This window comes from Caretta caretta, chromosome 4 (assembly GCF_965140235.1).
Source record: "Caretta caretta isolate rCarCar2 chromosome 4, rCarCar1.hap1, whole genome shotgun sequence".
Taxonomy (NCBI): Eukaryota; Metazoa; Chordata; order Testudines; family Cheloniidae; genus Caretta; species Caretta caretta.
The window spans coordinates 138,459,142-138,478,157 of NC_134209.1; the positions used below are offsets into that span (position 1 = coordinate 138,459,142).

General features: G+C 38.0%; 1 protein-coding gene across 1 annotated transcript in view; it reads left to right on the top strand.

Moving 5' to 3' along the window:
• Positions 1-178: 178 nt before the first annotated feature.
• The window catches only part of RNF212 (ring finger protein 212), a 28,060-nt gene continuing 9,222 nt past the window's right edge, over positions 179-19,016 (top strand). Inside the window, exons 1-8 of the mRNA XM_048849132.1 lie at positions 179-290; positions 3,697-3,758; positions 8,561-8,635; positions 11,177-11,233; positions 14,510-14,568; positions 15,494-15,558; positions 15,656-15,716; positions 17,157-17,202. Coding sequence (XP_048705089.1) covers positions 179-290; positions 3,697-3,758; positions 8,561-8,635; positions 11,177-11,233; positions 14,510-14,568; positions 15,494-15,558; positions 15,656-15,716; positions 17,157-17,202 — 537 coding nt within the window. The remainder of the gene's footprint in view (positions 291-3,696; positions 3,759-8,560; positions 8,636-11,176; positions 11,234-14,509; positions 14,569-15,493; positions 15,559-15,655; positions 15,717-17,156; positions 17,203-19,016) is intronic.

Consider the following 19,016-nt stretch of genomic DNA (forward strand, 5'->3'; position numbering starts at 1 on the left):
ATAACTGCCACTCACTTCCAGCCCTGAACTGCCACCGCGCCGGGTAGGAGGAACAGGAGTGGGGCTGCGGGTGCAGCTGCCAAATGCTGCCTGCCGCGGATGGAAGGCCAGGAGACGAGACAGCCTCCATCGTGGTTGGGCTCTCCGGGCCCATTAGCTCTCTTGCTCCCCCATTAAGATGGCTGCCCTGGTGTTCTGCAACGTGTGTTTCCGACAGCCCCGAACGGCCACGCCAAGGTTCTGCCTGACCAATTGCGGCCACGTTATCTGTGAGCCGTGTCTTCAGAAAGGTAACATCCTAACACGAGAGGGAGATGTGCCCTGGTCTGCCCTGTCCCAGGCCATGCAGCTCCCTGGCCTAAGGGCTCAGGCAGGGAGAGAGGGTGGCAGGTCTGGTGGCGCTTCAACCCATCAGGGTCACATCAAGAGCTGTGCAATATTTCCCACTGGCCACCAGGGTGCTGGAACAATGTGTACAGTGGGGGTGCTGAGAGCCATTGAACCAAATTGTAAACTCTGTATATAATGGAAACCACTGCAAGGCAGAGGGTGCAGTAGCACCCCTAGTTCCAGCACCTATGCTGGCCACGCTAGCAAATTAGCTTGTGGCTGAAGGGCACTGTGAGCTTAATCAGTAGAACCAGAGCAGACTAGCCGAGTAAGTAAGTAAGTCTTTTTATGAGGAGAATGTGCAGCCCCCTGCCCTGCCCCTTCCCCCGGGCAGCCTCCACCTTCATATAATCAAAAGATCACAGAGCTGTGTGGTATTTGTCCACTGAAATTGAAAAGCCTGAGAGTTTCCTTTTTTAAAAAAAATCACCTAACATAACTTTCCTACCGCAGGTATCGTTAAAACAAATATTAAATGTTTTCTAAATTAAATTTTTTTAAAAAATGAATTTAAAAACTCCTTATCTGACTATAGTGTTACTCAAAGTCTTGATACTTTGGAAACATGCCTTATGTATCCCAAATCTGAGGCTTTAGTAAAAAGTCTGAGGCAAGACAGATGTGGTGCCCACGTTCACTGCCTCATTCACTCTGAAGCACTGTTTCATTTTGCTTTTATTTTAGAACAGTTTTCAACATATGGGATTTACATTATAAGATAGATTTTGCTAGTTGCTTCAGACATTTCAAACCCCACTACAATATTATGAAATTTTCCTTAGTTAAATCATAACTGTTTGACAGCTACAGGACCTTTTAAAAAAGGGAAGTTCCTGCAACGTTTTTAGTCCTCCATCTTGGAAGCCTTCCAATATATATTTAGGAGCTGTGGCAGAAGCATAGGGGAGGCAGATTTCTCTTGGAAATATCAAGCTCATAAAGTGGGATCCACAACAGGATTTAAGCGTTGCAATGCTCAGTGTCACAGCAGCTAACGCTTAGGTGTCTAGAAAATCCACAAAGCTGAGTTAGTTGTCTAGGCTCCTTCTACAATAAATGGGGAGAGACACACGCTTCAGAATGGAATTCACAAAAGCCAGCAGAGTAGGCAAGGAGCTGCCTAACTTAGCCAATGGGAGATGCTAACCAGAAGGGTGTGTGCTAGGCCCTGCTCCTCTCTCAGAGATAGGCACATAAGTCCAGGTTGCAGGGAGATGCCTATTTCTACTTTGTGATCCATGAACTGGTATACACCACTTGGAGTGAGGCAGCTTAGGCACCTAAGCCTCTTTGAGGGAATGAATTATGCACCTCGCTCCACACAAAATGGCCCAATTATGTTTGAAGTATTTATCCACAGTGGAATAATCATTGGGCCAGAGAGAGAGAGAACAGGGGAATGACTCTTGTCCAGCGGTTGGGGCACCCAGATGGTACGTGGGAGACCCTGGGTCCAGTGCCGCAGCTCCACACACTCTGTCATTATTTATCCAGTAGTGCCACAGCTTCAACAAGAGAAACTGAGGGAGTCACCACATCAGAATATGTAATATCTCAGTGGTTAGAGCATGTCCCACAGAGGATTTGAATAGGGGTACCTATTCAAACCCTCCCTTTCTCCCCAGCTGGCAGAAGAGTGGGAATTGAATGTAGGTCTCCCACATCCTAGCTGAGTGCTCTAGCCACTGGGCTAAACATTATAAGGCAGGCACCATCTCGTCCTTTGTATGCATTTTGAATGGAAGCCCATCCAGTCAATGGTCTGTGCATGCACCTGTTTGCCCCTGCTTTGCAAGTTGCTCTGGGGCTTAGGCACTGCCGGACAGATAGATGAAGGCACTAGTGCGTATGCCCAGACTCTGAAACACAGGTGCCTAGAAAATGTTTACTCTGAAAATGTTTACTCTCCTAGGATTTTACTGGCGTGAATTCAGATACCATTTCTACCTGTTATAATACCATTTTTACAGTGTTCTTCATCTCCAAACATCATTATAAACATCGATACTGAACACGTTAGGCAGTAAGCAACTAGCTATTGTATAAATACCTAAGACATATCTAGTCAACTATCAAGGAAGATAAGGAGTGTATTTAAATATTATGATTGTGTGTATCTATTTAAAATAATTGTTAATGTGTTTCACATAATAAACAGGTACAGTCTCTACGTAAAAGAATAAATGGACACAAATCAGATGTCAAGAATTATAACATTCATAAACCAGTCGGAGAACACTTCACTTCAATCTCTCTGGTCACTCGATTTCTGACCTAAAAGTGACTATTCTTCAACAAAAAAAACTTCAGAAACAGACTTCAGCCAGAGACTGCTGAATTGGAATTAATTTGCAAATTGGATACAATTAACTTAGGCTTGAATAGAGACTGGAAGTGGTTGAGTCATTATACAAAGTAAAACTATTTCCCCTTGTTTATTCCCCCCCGCCCCCACTGTTCCTCAGACGTTCTTGTTAACTCCTGGAAATGTGCTGGAAATGGCCCACCTTGATAATGCTTCAAAAGGTTTTCTCTCCCCCCACCCCACTCTCCTGCTGGTAATAGCTCATCTTAAGTGATCACTCTCCTTACAATGTATATGATAAACACCCATTTTTTCATGATCTGTGTGTATATAAATCTCCTCACTGTATTTTCCACTGAATGCATCCGATGAAGTGAGCTGTAGCTCACGAAAGCTTATGCTCAAATAAATTGGTTAGTCTCTAAGGTGCCACAAGTACTCCTTTTCTTTTTTCAAATAATAAAGACATATTTTAGAAAATGATTACTTTTAGGCTCAGGAATAAAGTCTGATCCTGCTTCTATTGAAGTCACAGACAAAAAAAACACAAAGGGTGAAATTCTGGCTCTACTGAAGTCAAAACTTCACAAATTTCACCCACTGAGTTCAGTGAGAGCAGAATTGGTCCCCAAATATCTTAGTCATACCTCTGGTTAGCTCTCGTCCATCAAATCATTTAAGCATGAACTTAAATTTAAGCATGTGAGTAGTCTCACTGAAGTCAACAGAAGTACTCAAACAACAGGATTCAGTGAGACTACTCTTGTGCATAAAGTTGCTTGCATACATAAGTGTCTGTAGGATTCAGGCCTGGGAGCCATTGCACATTTTTCCCTGTGCAATTGTGTGTTCGCATTTTTGAAAAATCAAACCCCTTTTAAGATTTTATTTGCAATTATGTACAGCCTCTCTGATTCTTGATACAAACAAGGTCTAAGCATCAAAACAGGTTGCATATACTGTATGACATACACTCATATGACATTCATTTTATTTTACAGGCAAAAAAGATGAATGTTTAATTTGTAGAGCTCCTTGCCGTACAATATTTCTTTCTAAAAAGGTAAATTAAGGCTTTCATAATATTTGTATTATACTAATTTGTAGTTTCCTTAACAGTAGAGTTATTATAATATACTTTCCTTTTGTCTATCAGCTGTACATGGACATTCGCTAACATTTTGACAGAAGTCTTAGATGCTCTGTTACTATATAGGGTACACTTATGGATTTCTTCAGATATAACTATATATAGCCTGGAGTTTGTACACCCCAGAATTCAGCAGCAAATCAGTCCAACTTCTTCAGGAACCAAATTGGTGACTAATGTAAAAGGTTAGAGGGGATTGTCAAAAAAGTAGAAAGTTCCATGTCATTATCAGATTTCCCCTGTCCTCCTGTGCACTACAGTTCGCTATACTGAGTGTGGCCTTTTTGCCCTCCACAAAAAGTGTGCAACCTGCACCAGTTACTCTGGCTCTTGGATTGGAGGAAAAACTCATGTACAGTCCAAGCAGTGTTTAGACATATGGATATTAGCTCGAGCCTTCCCTTTTTCAATAATCCACTCAACCCTGTATTATTTTCCTTTGTTGTGATAGAGCTGAATAAAAGTATTCATAGGGGTTCTTGCCCTCACTCACCAGAGGATTGTGCAGCCCCCACTTCCTATTTTTGTTAAGATGGGGTTGAAAAGTTAATCCTTCCTCTTCCTACCTAGACACCTTCTTCTCCTTAGCTAAATTCATATTTGGGTTGTGGAGGCACTTTATATTTCCTCCCTGACTAACTACCAGCCAGGTAAAGGCCACACCTTCCTTATGAGGGTAAGGGGGACATCATAAACATGCTTAGTGAAAACAGCATTCCTATAATCCCATATAGCAATCATGCCCCTGGAACAGAGGCAGAGTTGGGCAGAAATCAGTATTACATTCCTGGGCCTTGTACTAGTGTTTAGTATCCCTAGAAGTATTTAACAGCAGGTTAACATACATCTACTAAGTATGCCAATAATACAAAGGTGATTCTGTATTTATGAATAAAGTACAGAGTGAAAAATACTGCTGAACTGGAGGAAGGACAGGATGATATCACAGAGGCACATTACAGAAAAGTAATAGGGTGTCAGATAAAGGAGTCTGACACTTGGCCAGAATAAAAAACTCTAAGGGTGTGATTTTCAGAAATACTTAGGAATATTAATACTCCCATTGACTTCAGTGGGGCAGAATTAAGCCAACACTAAGTGCTTTTAAAAACCCCACCCTAAATGTGTGTATATATCTATATCAACATCAATGTGTGAAGCTTAAAAGGAAATAAGTAAACTAGACTGTCAGGCAATTGAAGATCTTTATGGCCTAGGCATTTCTGAAACTTGGTGGCATGACAAACAAAAGTCTATGGAATACTCTATTATTAAGGTCTAAGTCATACAATAAGGACAGATTAGGTTGTAGAGCTGGGGGAAGTACCAAAAATAATATAAAATCTATTGAACTAAAATGTATTACTGTTGAGTAGACTATGTATGAATATAAAACTCAGGTCATAAGAATGTAAATATATGATAATAGTTTTACTACTGTCCTCTATAACAGGAGGAGAGACTTTTCTTGACATAGTCCTAAGCAACACACAAGAACGAGGCCAAGAAATAACAACAGATGAATCACTAAGGCTCATTATAATAGATGATCGCAAGATAATTAAGTTCAACATCATGATACTAAACTTTCAAAATGGTTTAACTGAGGAAGCTAATCAAGAAGATCCTAAAGACAAAAATGAAAATCTTTAAACTTAGTATGGAGGCTATTTAAGCATACCAAAATAGAGTGAGTAGGCATGCATATACAGACCAAAAAAAAGGACGCATAATTAGATGGCAAAGCACAAAACGTTATTAGAGCAAAACATTTATCTTTCAAAAATGGATATCCAGCCCAACTGAAGCCAGGAGAAGGAGACAGACTCTGGCAGGTAACATGTAAAATGAGATTAAGAAGCATAAGAATTTGAACAGCAAATAGCCAAAACATATGAACAAATAAGATTTTTTTTTTATAAATATATCATCAGTAGAAAGCCTGCAAGAATCTGTGGGTCTGCTGGACTACCAGGGAGTAATTAAGATGGGCAGAACATTGCAGAGAAGTTTCATTATTTCTTAGCATCAGTTTTCACCACAAATGGTGTTGGGAGCTACATGCCCAGGCCCATACCCACTATTTTCAGGTAACGTCAATGAATCACTGTCAGAGATCAAGATGTCAACAAACTGATAAAGTTATAGTGAATTCTGGCTCCATTGCAATCCATGGGAGTTGTGTCATTGAAGTCAGTAGGGCCAGGATTTCAGTCTTAAATTGGAACACATCAACAGAACTGGATGGAAGACATCAAGCATTCTAAAGAAATTCAAGAATGTAGTGGCTGAGCAGTTAACAAAAGGATTACTGTTTCATTAAAATCTGCCACTATATTGGAGTACTGAAAGGTAGCTAATTACTGTATCTTTTAAAAAGGTACTAGTGGTGATCAGTAAGCCTTGCTTAAGTAAATCAATGGGAATGATAATTAAGGATCCAAACAAAAAAATGGTGGAGCTCCATAATTTAGGGATCCGAGAGGAAAAATGGCAAGTAAGTTTTATGGGTATGATGCTGACCCCATTGATACTAAGGGCAAAACTCCCAACTGACTTCAATGAAAGTAGGATAGGGCCCTATAAATGTGCTAAAACTCCTCATTACATTGTTTATTTGGGGTAGTTGAAGGGTCACATTTTTCAATTAGTGCATGATTGTCATTTATCGCTTTACATTTCTTCTATTTTTGTACTTCAGTCACCAAACTGGTCATTATTTCAGAACAGACTTAAGTACTTTGCTGAATCAAAACCTCAGTGTTTATTATTTTGGGATATTATGAAAACATCCAATATTGCTTTATACAATAATAATCTAAACATTTGTTACAAACCCTTATTTTTGATGGTTTGTAAATCTCTTCCTAGTGGAATTCTTCATTTGTGTCCATATCTTTTAATAGATTTCTAGCATTAATTCAATCTAGGGACCTCTCTCTTTGCTAGAACCTTAAATAGATTTTATAACTTGTCCACAAAATGTATTTTAAATATGCATACTGCATTTGTATGAATATGACGGTTGCTCACTGGATGAAATTTTATTTTCTTATATTGGTGAATAAAGGTCACTGAGATTTGCTAGCACAGGTTTCAGTTTGAATAAAAGATAGGTTAGAGTGCATTAGTTTATATTTATATAGGTCTACAAAATGTCCACTCAGTGAAAACTAGATAACTGCTTCCTAACTTACATGGTAAAACAATAGGGGATCAACCATGTCATTATGTTCGGAGACAGTGTGGAGGGGCACTGCCCCAGCAGAAGCTTCAGGAAAGAAAATTTTATCAAAGAAATTATATCTCAGAGTCTATTAAATCTTTCTTGAATAGCACTACTTACCAGCCTCTACAATCTAGTCTGTTTTTCCTTTATGTTTCATAGGCAAATACTCCATTATCCAACTTATATTTGTCATTCCACTATGTTTCTATACAGGCTCATCCCTCCCCTAAAAAGTTACAACAGCTAATAAATTTACAGCCCCACCTCTTTACATCATTTATTCATTCATGAATTGAAATCCTGTCTAGTTGTCCCTGAACACAGAACCAGAAACATTTCAGAGAAAGCTATCATCATGTATTATGTTATTTATGTTAAATTCAGTTTATTATACACTACCTCCAAATTTTAAAATGCACCACATTTTCTTAAGAGAAAATACTTAATTGCACTGTAGAAATTTTTTAGTAAAACTCAGGTTTTGTAATGGAGTAGGGAACAGATGGGATTTTTGGCATCAAAGTAACTATGAGAGGTGGTGTTTTTGTTTTGGCATTCAGGAGACAGCTGAAATTTTCTTACTGGGGAATGGATAGAATTCTAATTTTCCAACTTTTTGGGAACAGAGCTGACTTATAATTTGGGGGAGAAAATTACCCACCTCAGCAAGTAGCTGTCCCACTGCAAAATGTTTAAGGTATGCTACTAAATCCAACAACAGTGGATAGTCACATTATCTTGCAATTTCTGCTGAAATGCTCAGCTCTGAAATAGTTCATATGGCTATGTAGACCATTCATCTTCAGCTTCAGAGTCAGCACCCTTTACAGATGAATTAAAATATCCCATACTTCTCTCTGATTTCTTGTTTCAGGCTCTTCAGGCATCAGTTTTAAACTCCGTTCCAATTAGGGTTCCTTGCCACTATATGGAGGTATTCACTTTTTGAATGAGAGCTTAAAATATGGAACACAATTATGCAGAATATTTAAAAATTTCAGCACATCATTAATGTTATATTAGGGGCCTCACTTATAAAATACCAGGATAAGAAAACTGTCACTTATTCAGATATTACTCTCCCTAAAGGTTTACTTTTAAATTTCACTCTTACATGTATGAAGCACATTTCTTTAATAGATTATCTAGAGTGTTTAAATATATTTTTTTTAAATCTTCCAGGTTATTAAAAAGATACTGAATGAAACCAGACTTAATCTCAATCCCTGAATTTTCCTATTAGATACCACCTACAAATTGTTGCATTAACATTTATTATCCATGTATAGCTGTTCAATCAATCAGTTTATGGAACATTTAATGTAATGCTGTATTTTAAAGCTTTTCTAAGTACCACGGGTAAAATTTTCAAGAGTGCCTTATTAAAAGTCAATGAAATTTAGGCTTCTAAGTACATAAGTTACTTTTGAAAATGCTCTATTGTAGATATTAATTTTGGTAATATTTAGTTACTCTTTCTCTGCAGACAAATCCTGAAATTCAGTCACTGTTTATGGGAATAGATATGTTATGCAAAAAATATTCAAGAGAAATTACACAGGTGAGTCCTACGAGATTTGTGAGTCCTTGTGAGATTTGATTGCCATCTGTCAATAAGAATCCAGATTTTTTTTTGTGCTTTTTCTTCTTTTTTAGAAACTGACTTATTTTCATTCCCAACCCTTTTTTTTTTCCTTTGTCAGTATAGTTGTAGGTCTAGCAGTTCCAGTTTTCATTTCTTTTCTCTGTTTTTTTGTTTGTTTAGTTGGTTGATTTTTGTACTGTTTTGTGTTTTTTGGCATTTTTGGACTGAGCAACTCATTATGGCCTGATTTTCAAAGTGCTAAGCATTTAGCAGCTTCTATTGACTTCAGTGTAAAGGAAACATTGTATGAATAGTTCAACTTTCACATTTTCTTTCTTCAGACAAACAGTACACAGTTCCAAGGTGCTTAAGAAAGCATCAGGGCTACTGTTTGTGTCTTAATTTCATACTAATTATCACTACTTCTTATTTTAATGATGCATAAATATTTGCAATGGAAAAGTATCAAATATTAGCTATATCAGAAATTAAACAGGTACATTTAAATCACTGTTGGCACCACATGCTATGGCTAAAAAAAAAAAAAATACAAGCCACAAAATGTTTCAAAGGGAAGGAGAAGGAAAATATGATATAGAAACTCGTGAGCATTTGAATGTTGTCTAGATGAGTAGTCTATAGAAAATGTTTCAATGTGCACAATTCAGAATCCATTCAGAAATTTTCAAGACTACAGTCAGAATCAAAAGACAGTTATTCAGACGTCTGTTCAATAGTTTCCAGTAAACTCTTAGCTTTCTTAATTTTCCAGAAAATGAAGTTTCATGTGACAAAATCCAAGTTTCATTTAGGACATGGCACATGGCCTGGGTACTGAGCCGCAGATCTGGATATATTAGAATATGTTTTTTATTGTACAATATATTTCTTTTTTCCCTGTAAGGGGCACAGAGCGGTTGGTTATTCTTGCTTCTCTTCTATTTTATACTCACAGCCTCCTTATCAGTAACATTTGATCAGGCACCCAAGCCTTTGTTTTTTCCTGTGCCTAATACTTTACTCCCAAAACACCTCATGCCATTTTGACACAGTCACAAGAAATTATCATAAAGAGAGTCACTCATTTCTCTTCCAGCCCAGCTGAAATATACAGTTAACAGTTTATCTTTCACCCACTCCCATCATGAGCTTGGCCTCACAGACTATGCATTGTAATATCTTCTTATAGAAATAAAAGGATTTATTGGAACACTGCAAGTAACAACTCCAGCACACAGAGACAGGACTGAACTTCCTCCTAGCCACCCCTCCCCCACAACTATGACAACAACATAATATAAAAATAAGACAACTTAAACCTAAAATAAAGATACATTTCCACCTACAAGTAGAAGTGCTGTCTGCACTGACGATACAGATCACATCCTAGCCACATTAGTATTTTGACAATTGGATTTTTCAAGCCCCAAATAAAATGTTATTTTAATTTAAAAAATTATGAAATTCACTGCTAGGTTATGTGTTCTTTTTACTGCCTTTCAATGAGTTCTGAAAACAAAAACAACATATACCTGGCAGGATGAAATCATTGTAGATGTGCCGTAGTTTTCCAGCTGCTGGAAAAATACATTATGTGTTTAACCCAACTATAAAAATAAAACTGATGCTATTGTGTGTAAATTTATACTCTGCTACTTCATATTAGTGAGATTTGCCACAATATGCCAGTTTCCAAGTAGCTGGAAATTATTCTTTGAGTTCAGCAAGAGTTACTATTGACTAAAGAAGTACTAACAACTAAGCAGGATGTCTCACTCTGACCGGGGTCCTAGTGGGAGCCAGCTATGGTCACTCAATTCGGGTGAACTGCAAAGAATGGGGCAGACAATCCCCACAAATTGGTGGATATTCCAATGCTTATATTTACCAAGCCAGCATAAAATAGCTTCTTTATTAGCTCACTGGTTACTCAGAAGTCCAAACAACACAGTTCCCTTAAAGTGACCCGGCCTCAGGCCTCCATCCAGGTACCTAAGTCAAATATGATGATTTCTGAAAATCTTATTTCATCATATAAAAGAAAAGGTTCTACCAATCCCAATGGATTGGACACATTACCTCTGAGGTTATTGAATATTCCAGATCTTACCCAAATTCAAGCTACAGCCAATTCTTATTAACTAAACTAAGCTTTATTAAAAAACAAGAGAGAGACAGTATGGTTAAAAGATCAATATACATACAGACATGAGTTCAATTCATTTAGGTGCAGATTCATAGCAGAGATGGTGAGCTTTGTAGGTGCAAAGAATTCTTTTAGACATAGTTCATAGGTTATAGTCCAATGTCCAAATATCATATTCAGGGCGTACCAGCATAACTGGGACCTCGGTCTTGCGACTCAAACTTCCCCTGATGAAGCCTAAGCAGATCTGAGATGACAGAATCACTTCAGTTTTTTTTCCTTCATGTTTTAGAAATGTACTATAGCTGAAGTGATTTCAATTTGTCCATATGATTAGTTGAAGACCATTACTACACAAGTTTTATTTTTAGATTTCAGAATTTCAAGAAAAACACAGAAGACGCTTATTAGCATACTATAGAGGAAAGGTAACTAAGCTTGACTTTGGATGGGAAGGAGGATTGTTTTGTGTGCCTTATTTCTTTGGTTTATATTTAGAAAACAACTTTTGATTGAACTTTCCTACTTATTAAGAGGGGACTGTTAGCACCTGTCATGCTGTCTGGAGTGGCTCACAACCATGAATGCCTACCTCAGGGTAGGTTGTCAGAAAACAGGGCAGACACTGCAAACTGGTTGTGTAGTCTATAATTAGATTTCACCAAGCCAGTAACAGATGTGAACTGCTGGCTCACTATACTAGTTTTACCATGGAGTCACAGACTCCTGAGACTCTCCTGTCTATCTTGCCACCCAAACAAACTGGACATTGTGATGAAACAGTTACTTAGACGAAAAATCACACCACAGTCAGTTTGCTTCCGGTTCCTAGAGACTAATCACTTTACCCAGATCAGTTGGTACCCTAGATCTTACACCAAAGACAATGCTGGTAGCAAATGTTATAGTAAACTAACTAAAGGTTTATTAGCTAAGAAAAGGAAATTAGAGTTATTGAGAGGTCAAAGCAGGTGAGTCACAGTCTATAATTCCAAATGGTAGCAGAGATGTTGTAAACTGCCAGTTTCCCAAAAGTCTCTCAGGGCTACCCAGAATAACTCTGAGGACCACCAAATGCTGCAAGCAATTCTCAGTTCAGATTTTCTTTTAGCCTGGTACCACTCCCTTTACTTCAGTGTTCTTCAAGTATTCATTGATGTTATGTGCAGAGTGATATAAGGTGGACAGGAGAGGAGAGGTGGCTAGAGGAATTTTTCCCCTACTTATTATACTCCAACCCTTTTGTGCTGGAAAAATCCTTGCTGGGTCATAGGACCAGGCAGTTCCATTGTCTACGTGAACTCCAAGATGTCCTTCAGATGAATTGTAAATTTTCTTATTCACACCTCCCTCCCCCCACAGAGGAATGTCTGATTAAACAGTCAATAGCTCTTTAGCACCTTGCTGGCATGCCAGTGTGCCTTTTTCTCTGAGAAAACGGTTTGTGGGAGTCACGCAGTACTACAACACATTTCAGTAAGAATCATATAGCAAAAATCTCATAATTTTATCTGCAGTGATGTTACACACATCTTAATAGGACAATGCTGTTCAGCAGATTATGAGTTTTTAAATGATACCTCACAAGGCATCCTTTCTACAAAACGTATCATCATAACCATATAAAAGAGGTACAGGGTATCACATCGGGTATAGGGTGTCACAGAGGATAACCTGCTATTGCTACCATTAGCTCAAGGGGCAGAGGTTTTTTCAGTTTGCTTTTATAGAAACCTGGGCAATTATATACGAAAAAACTATGTTAAAAGAACATCATTAAGGTTGCAAATCAAACACTCCAAAGTTAGGAAATGCCAGGATTAAGCTTGTTTGTATAACTTTAATTCAACCTATTTATGCACATGCACTATGATAGAATCTTTAATTATATGATTGTGATGGAAAGCTTAAACTTCGTTATCATGCTTCGTCACTAGGTGTTGCTGTTTGAAGATTACTGCAGCACATCTTCTCTGAATGCTAGATTCTGGAGACAGTCTACATTTTTTTTTTTTTACAATAAAGTTGTTGCTAGCATCCATTTTTCTCTGTCTCTGTGTGACTAAGCTGACATGGTGTCAGAGTAACAATAGAAACTGCAGAATTTCATCATAATTCCTTATGCACAAAAGAACTTAATCTTTGACAGACCATCATACTGGAAGGAACAGTGTACATGATTTCGCATCGCAGCTGAACTCCACAAGGTGAATAGGGAGATGCAGGCTAGGGTCTTAATCTATGCCAGGGGTCGGCAACCTTTGGCAAGTGGCTCATCAGGGTAATCTGTTGGTGGACCGCGAGATGTTTTGTTTATGTTGACCCCCGCAGCTCCAGTGGCTGGGAACGGCGAACCGCGGCCACTGGGAGCTGCAGGGGGAGCCAGGTCTGCGGATGGTTAATATAAACAAAATGTCTCGTGGCCCGCCAACGGATTACCCTGATGGGCCGCGTGCCAGAGGTTGCCAGTCCCTGGCATACTCTATTGAGACAGATAGGCAACAGAAACTGTCGACATCTTCAGTTCGTTCCAGAGTTTGAACAATCAACTGAGCAAACTCTACAAGCTGCAAATGCAGAACCAGGAGGAGATGATTCACCTATTCCAGAGCTGTCAGAGACAACCATTGCAAATAAAAGGCAGCTTAGCCACCAAGTTGTTACCCGTTCTGGCTGTATAGTTAAAACAAACGGTATGATTTAAGGATGAATAGCAGATGGACACATGTTGAAATTTGAAGTTGCTTTAAAAAAAATAGTTTCATGGTTTTAAAATTGTTAAAAAGCAGAAAGAAAAAAATAAGGGTAGTTGTGGTGGAAAGCTTAAACTGCATTATAATGTTTAATTACTAAGTGGTGCCGTGTGAAGAATACGGCAGCACATCTTTACTGAATGCTGGAGACACTCTACATTCCTTTTTTACCAATAAAATTGTTATTGTTGCTCACATCCATTTTTCCTCTGTCTCTGTGTGACTAACCTGGCACACCTAACCTGATTACATATTATTTTTCCACAGACCCCCTGCCTTAATAATGTTCTTTTATCATATTTTTTGTGTGAATGTTTGATTTCCTAGATACCTACTAAAGCAAACTGAAAAAAAATCATATTGACGTGCAAGTGATTCATTGAAGTTGTGACCTTTAGAGTGCTTGACTTTGCAAATCTTGATGTTCTTTTAATGTATTTTATGTGTGTAATACAATCAATTGTATCTCTTGAAAATTCTTTTTGAATCAAGTCAGAGTACAAAGAAGGACTCTAAAAAGCTAATTGCATTTCAGATCTCAGAAAGGAAATCTGTGATAACACTTTTTATATTTGGGTTTTTCATTTATTTTCATTCTTATTCTCTCCAATTTTATATCAGGGACAAGAATTAGAAGAAAGATAGAAACTTCCTTTAAACTCTCTTCTCAATATCCCTTTACCAAAGCTTTGTAAAATGGCAGTGCATTCTAGAATCAAAATCGAAGTTTATGTCAGCCAAAAAACATGGACATGTAGATCTTCAGAAATAAAATTGACTCTGATCCATATACCCACTACTCTGCTGACTCTTTCTGTGTACTGGTATGCCAATAGTATCTAAGAATAACTGGGATGCAATCCGTAAACTCTCTATAAAACTATGTGTTTGACAATCAAACTGTGTCTCGCATAAATAGAATTTTTATAAGTCTTTGATTATGTCATATAGATTGCAAAATTGGAAGAATCTCTTAAGAAGGCAACACAACAGATACATCAGATTCAATGGTAAGAGGCTTAGCATAGCAAAGATAAGTTTGAGGTATGCTTTGCATTTGGAATACCACATGTTTAACAAGAAGTTATATAAATTAAAATACAAAAAGAATCATGCTTATTTGCCTCTCTCTTCTATGACGCATACTTGTGCGAGTAGATGAATTTATTATTTAGCTTTCTAGAAATGAATGAATGATATTTTCTGCCATCCTACCTCTTCCCACTGATACAAACATAACATGACAGGAAACAAGCTTCTTATTTTAACATTCAAATCAGTAAATATTCTAAGAAGTTAACATTTTTTTTGCTGTCCATATTTTATGTTTGTACCAGGCAATGACTCAGATCTGAATAGATGTACATTTGAAAATTAGTTTTTTTAAAAGTAATTGAAAATTACAATTTTTAAAACTTCACCATGTTAACTAGAAATATTTGCAAAAAGTCTGATGGGCCTGGCAAGTTTTCCATGTGACTTATCGTTTTCTGAATAAAGCTTCTGTGCTCAACAAGGATTCCAGTGGACATTAGAAGTTCAGAAACACAAACAGCAGATCCTCCTGCATCTCATATGCAGGATGATATGTTAATGAATAAACACATGCATGTCAATATTTTTTCTTGAAAACTTTATTTAAAAAGGCTGAGGAAATTCACAAAGCTAAGGTTGCAGAGTTAATTGCAATTACTTGTACTTTAATATTGAGCCTTTTAATAAAATAGTCTGCCAGATGTTACCATAAGTAGATATTGCTATGCATAGAGGAATTGGTGTGGACAATATAATACACATATAATAGACTTTATAGCTAATCATATGCATTTTTTATGAGCAACTTTGCACGATAAAAGAGCAATAGATGGTAGTTATATAACTCAAACATATTTTTTGTTTAATTTTTGTCCATTGTAACTTTTGTTTTGCATTTAGCATGAGGCCTCCCCAACAAACTACTCGACCTGCAGTTTCCGCTACAGTTAGAAATCCCATTTCCAGTAAGAGAAGTACTAATTTAAAACATTAACTATGAAATATGTACCATTGATTGTAACAGTGCTCTAACATTCAGTTTAATTACTTTACTTCCTTCAGCAAAACAGAATGGATATTCTCCGTACTCACTTCATCCCAACTGCCCATCAACCTCAGAAATGTAGGTACAGATCCATTAATTATCACTGAAAACCTTAGGAACAATGGGAGGTTTAAAATTAGTATTTGTCTGAAGCCTCTAATATTTACTTTAGAAGAATATATGTCCTATTGGCTATGAGCCCAAACACTAATATATATTCTAATTTTAGTATCTAGTCTCTCCTCAGTAGTGAGACTAAAGAATTGATGAGAACGACAGCTATTTATGGTACAGTAGTCAATGAATTCAGGATGCAATTAGTTTAGTCAGCTAAGTACTAAATATTGTTGTATTACTGGTATAGGCCTCAGTTCTGCAATGTATTAAAGCATGTCTTGAAGTCTTTAAACCATGATTTGAGGACTTCAATAGCTCAGACATAGGTGGGAGATTTATTGCAGGAGTGGGGGTGGGTGAGATTCAGTGGCCTGCATTGTGCAGGAGGTCAGACTAGATGATCATAATGGTCCCTTCTGACCTTAATATCTATGAATCTATGTCCCTAACAATAAGCATGTGAGTAGTTTAATTGATTTCAGTGGATCTACTCACATCTTTAAAGTTAGGCATGTACTTAAGCCATGCTGAATTGGGACCATAATTCCTACCTATATTTTTGTTTCAATCTCTAAAATAATTTAACCCCAAATTCTTTATTGACTTACTTCTGTGCAAACCCCAAACTGTCTTTAATGGAATTGCACAAGTTATAATTCAGAGCAGAATTTGGTCCGAGAGAGACCAATATCATGTCAGAATCTGCATTTCTAATATTTAAGTTGTACATGACAATACAATGAACATTAATTTCTTAAAAAGATTTTCAAAAGTGTAGTCACTTAATTTTGAGAGACGTAATTTTTGGAGCTCCATTTGAGGTGACTTAAAGAGGTCTGATTTTCAGAGTGTAGGAGATCAGCACTTTCTGAAAATCAGGATCTCCTTAATGTGTCTCAAGTTAGGAACCTCAAATTATTAATCACTTTTTAAAATATTGGCCATATTTTTCATATCTGTTTCTAATGCTGTTTTTAATCTGCTTTCCTCTCATTTATACACATAAACTAGGATTTTCAACAGAGTTTACAAGAGTTAGATGCCCAAATCCCATTAAATTTCAAAGGGATTTGGCACCTCATTCCTTTAGGCGTCTTTCAAAATCCCAGCCATAACTCTCCATGTTTTGACAGCAGAGCAGATCTCATAACCTGTAACTGATACTCTTTAAAACAGCATGTTTTATTCATAATTCAGAATAATATTATTGTCTATACAAATGAAGGAGCTGTAAATAAATGTATTTATATTAACTAAAATAGTACAATAAATACTGCAATAATATATTATTTGTCATTCATGGATGTGAGGATATAACATATAATTTTCAATAATATTATTTTAATTAGAATACATTTGTTATTTATTATTACAACATGCAAATTTATTTTGTATTACTAGGGTAGAATCCATGGAGGTTGACCCTGTACCTTCCCCAGTGAGGAAAGTGAGTTCATTTCTATGTATACAAACTTGGGTTCTCCTATATGCTGATAATCATTGTATAAAGAAACTCTTAGACTCCCGGGCCCTGATTCAGGAAAATGCTTGAGCACATGCTTATTTTTAAGCATGTGTCAAGGCTGATTCCACAAGCCATAAAGAAATAAAATCAGGAACAGTCAACATGGATTCACCAAGGGCAGGTCATGCCTGACCAACCTGATTGCCTTCTATGATGAGATAACTGGCCCTGTGGATAGGGGGAAAGTGGTGGACGTGATATATCTTGACTTTAGCAAAGCTTTTGATATGGTCTCCCACAATATTCTTGTCAGCAAGTTAAAAAAGTATGGATTGGATGAATGGACTATAAGGTGAATAGAAAGCTGGTTAGATTGTTGGGCTCAAGGGGTAGTGATCAACGGCTCGATGTCTAGTTGGCAGCTGGTATCAAGCGGAGTACCCCAGGGGCTGGTCCAGGGGCTGGTTTTGTTCAACATCTTTATTACTGATCTGGATGATGGGATGGATTGTCCCCTCAGCAAGTTAGCAGATGACACTAAGCTGTGGGGGGAGGTAGATACGCTGGAGGGTAGGGACAGGGTCCAGAGTGACCTAGAGAAATTGGAGGATTGGGCCAAAAGAAATCTCATGAGGTTCAACAAGGACAAGTGCAGAGTCCTGCGCTTAGGATGGAAGAATCCCATGCACCGCTATAGGCTGGGGACTGACTGGCTAAGGAGCAGTTCAGCAGAAAAGGACCTGGGGATTACAGTGGATGAGAAGCTGGATATAAGTAGCAGTGTGCCCTTGTTCCCAAGAAGGCTAACAGCATATTGGGCTGCATTAGTAGGAGCATTGCCAGCTGATCAAGTGAAGTGATTTTCCCCTCTATTCGGCACTGGTGAGGCCACATCTGGAGTATTGCATCCAGTTTTGGGCCCCCCACTACGGAAGGGATGTGGTCAAATTGGAGAGAGTCCAGCAGAGGGTAACAAAAATGATCAGGAGGCTGGGGCACATGAGAGGCTGAGGGAACTGAGCTTGTTTAGTCTGCAGAAGAGAAGAGTGAGGGGGATTTGATAGCAGCCTTCAACTATCTGCAGAGGGGTTCCAAAGAGAATGGAGCTCAGCTGTTCTCAGTGGTGCAGATGACAGAACAAGGAGCAATGGTCTCAAGTTGCAGTGTGGGAGATCAAGGTTGGATATTAAGAAACACTATTTTACTAGGAGGATGGTGAAGCACTGAAATGGGTTATCTAGGGAGGTGGTGGAATCTCCATCCTTAGAGGTTTTTAAGGCCTGGCTTGACAAAGTTGGTGTTGGTCCTGCTTTGAGCAGGGGGTTGGACTAGATGAGGTCTCTTCCAACCCTAATCTTCTATGATTCTATGAAAAGAGATAAACCTAATCACGTCTTCCTAGACATTTCCTGATCTACTTACATATCTGGTGTTTCAAATGAGTAGTTTCTTGGTATGATTTGATGATTTTTCATACCTTGGGCAAGCTCTTACAGCATTGTTCCAGCCGTGTCCCTGCTCTCTGGGAGAAGAACCACATACAGACAAAGGGGTGTCTTATTTCAATTTTGAAAAGTTCTAGCCTTCCCATTGACTCTTTTGGCCAGGTGCCCACTCACTTCCTTTTACCTATGCATGCAGTCAGACTTTTTAACCCTTTACAGGTAAAGCAAGTAGAGAACAGCTACCAAGAGGAATTTTATAGCTAACTGGGTGGCTTGGTGTCCATAAAAGGGAGTTGCCTCCCTCCCACCACTTCATTTATCACAGCATGTTTAAGTGCTTGCATGCTTTTC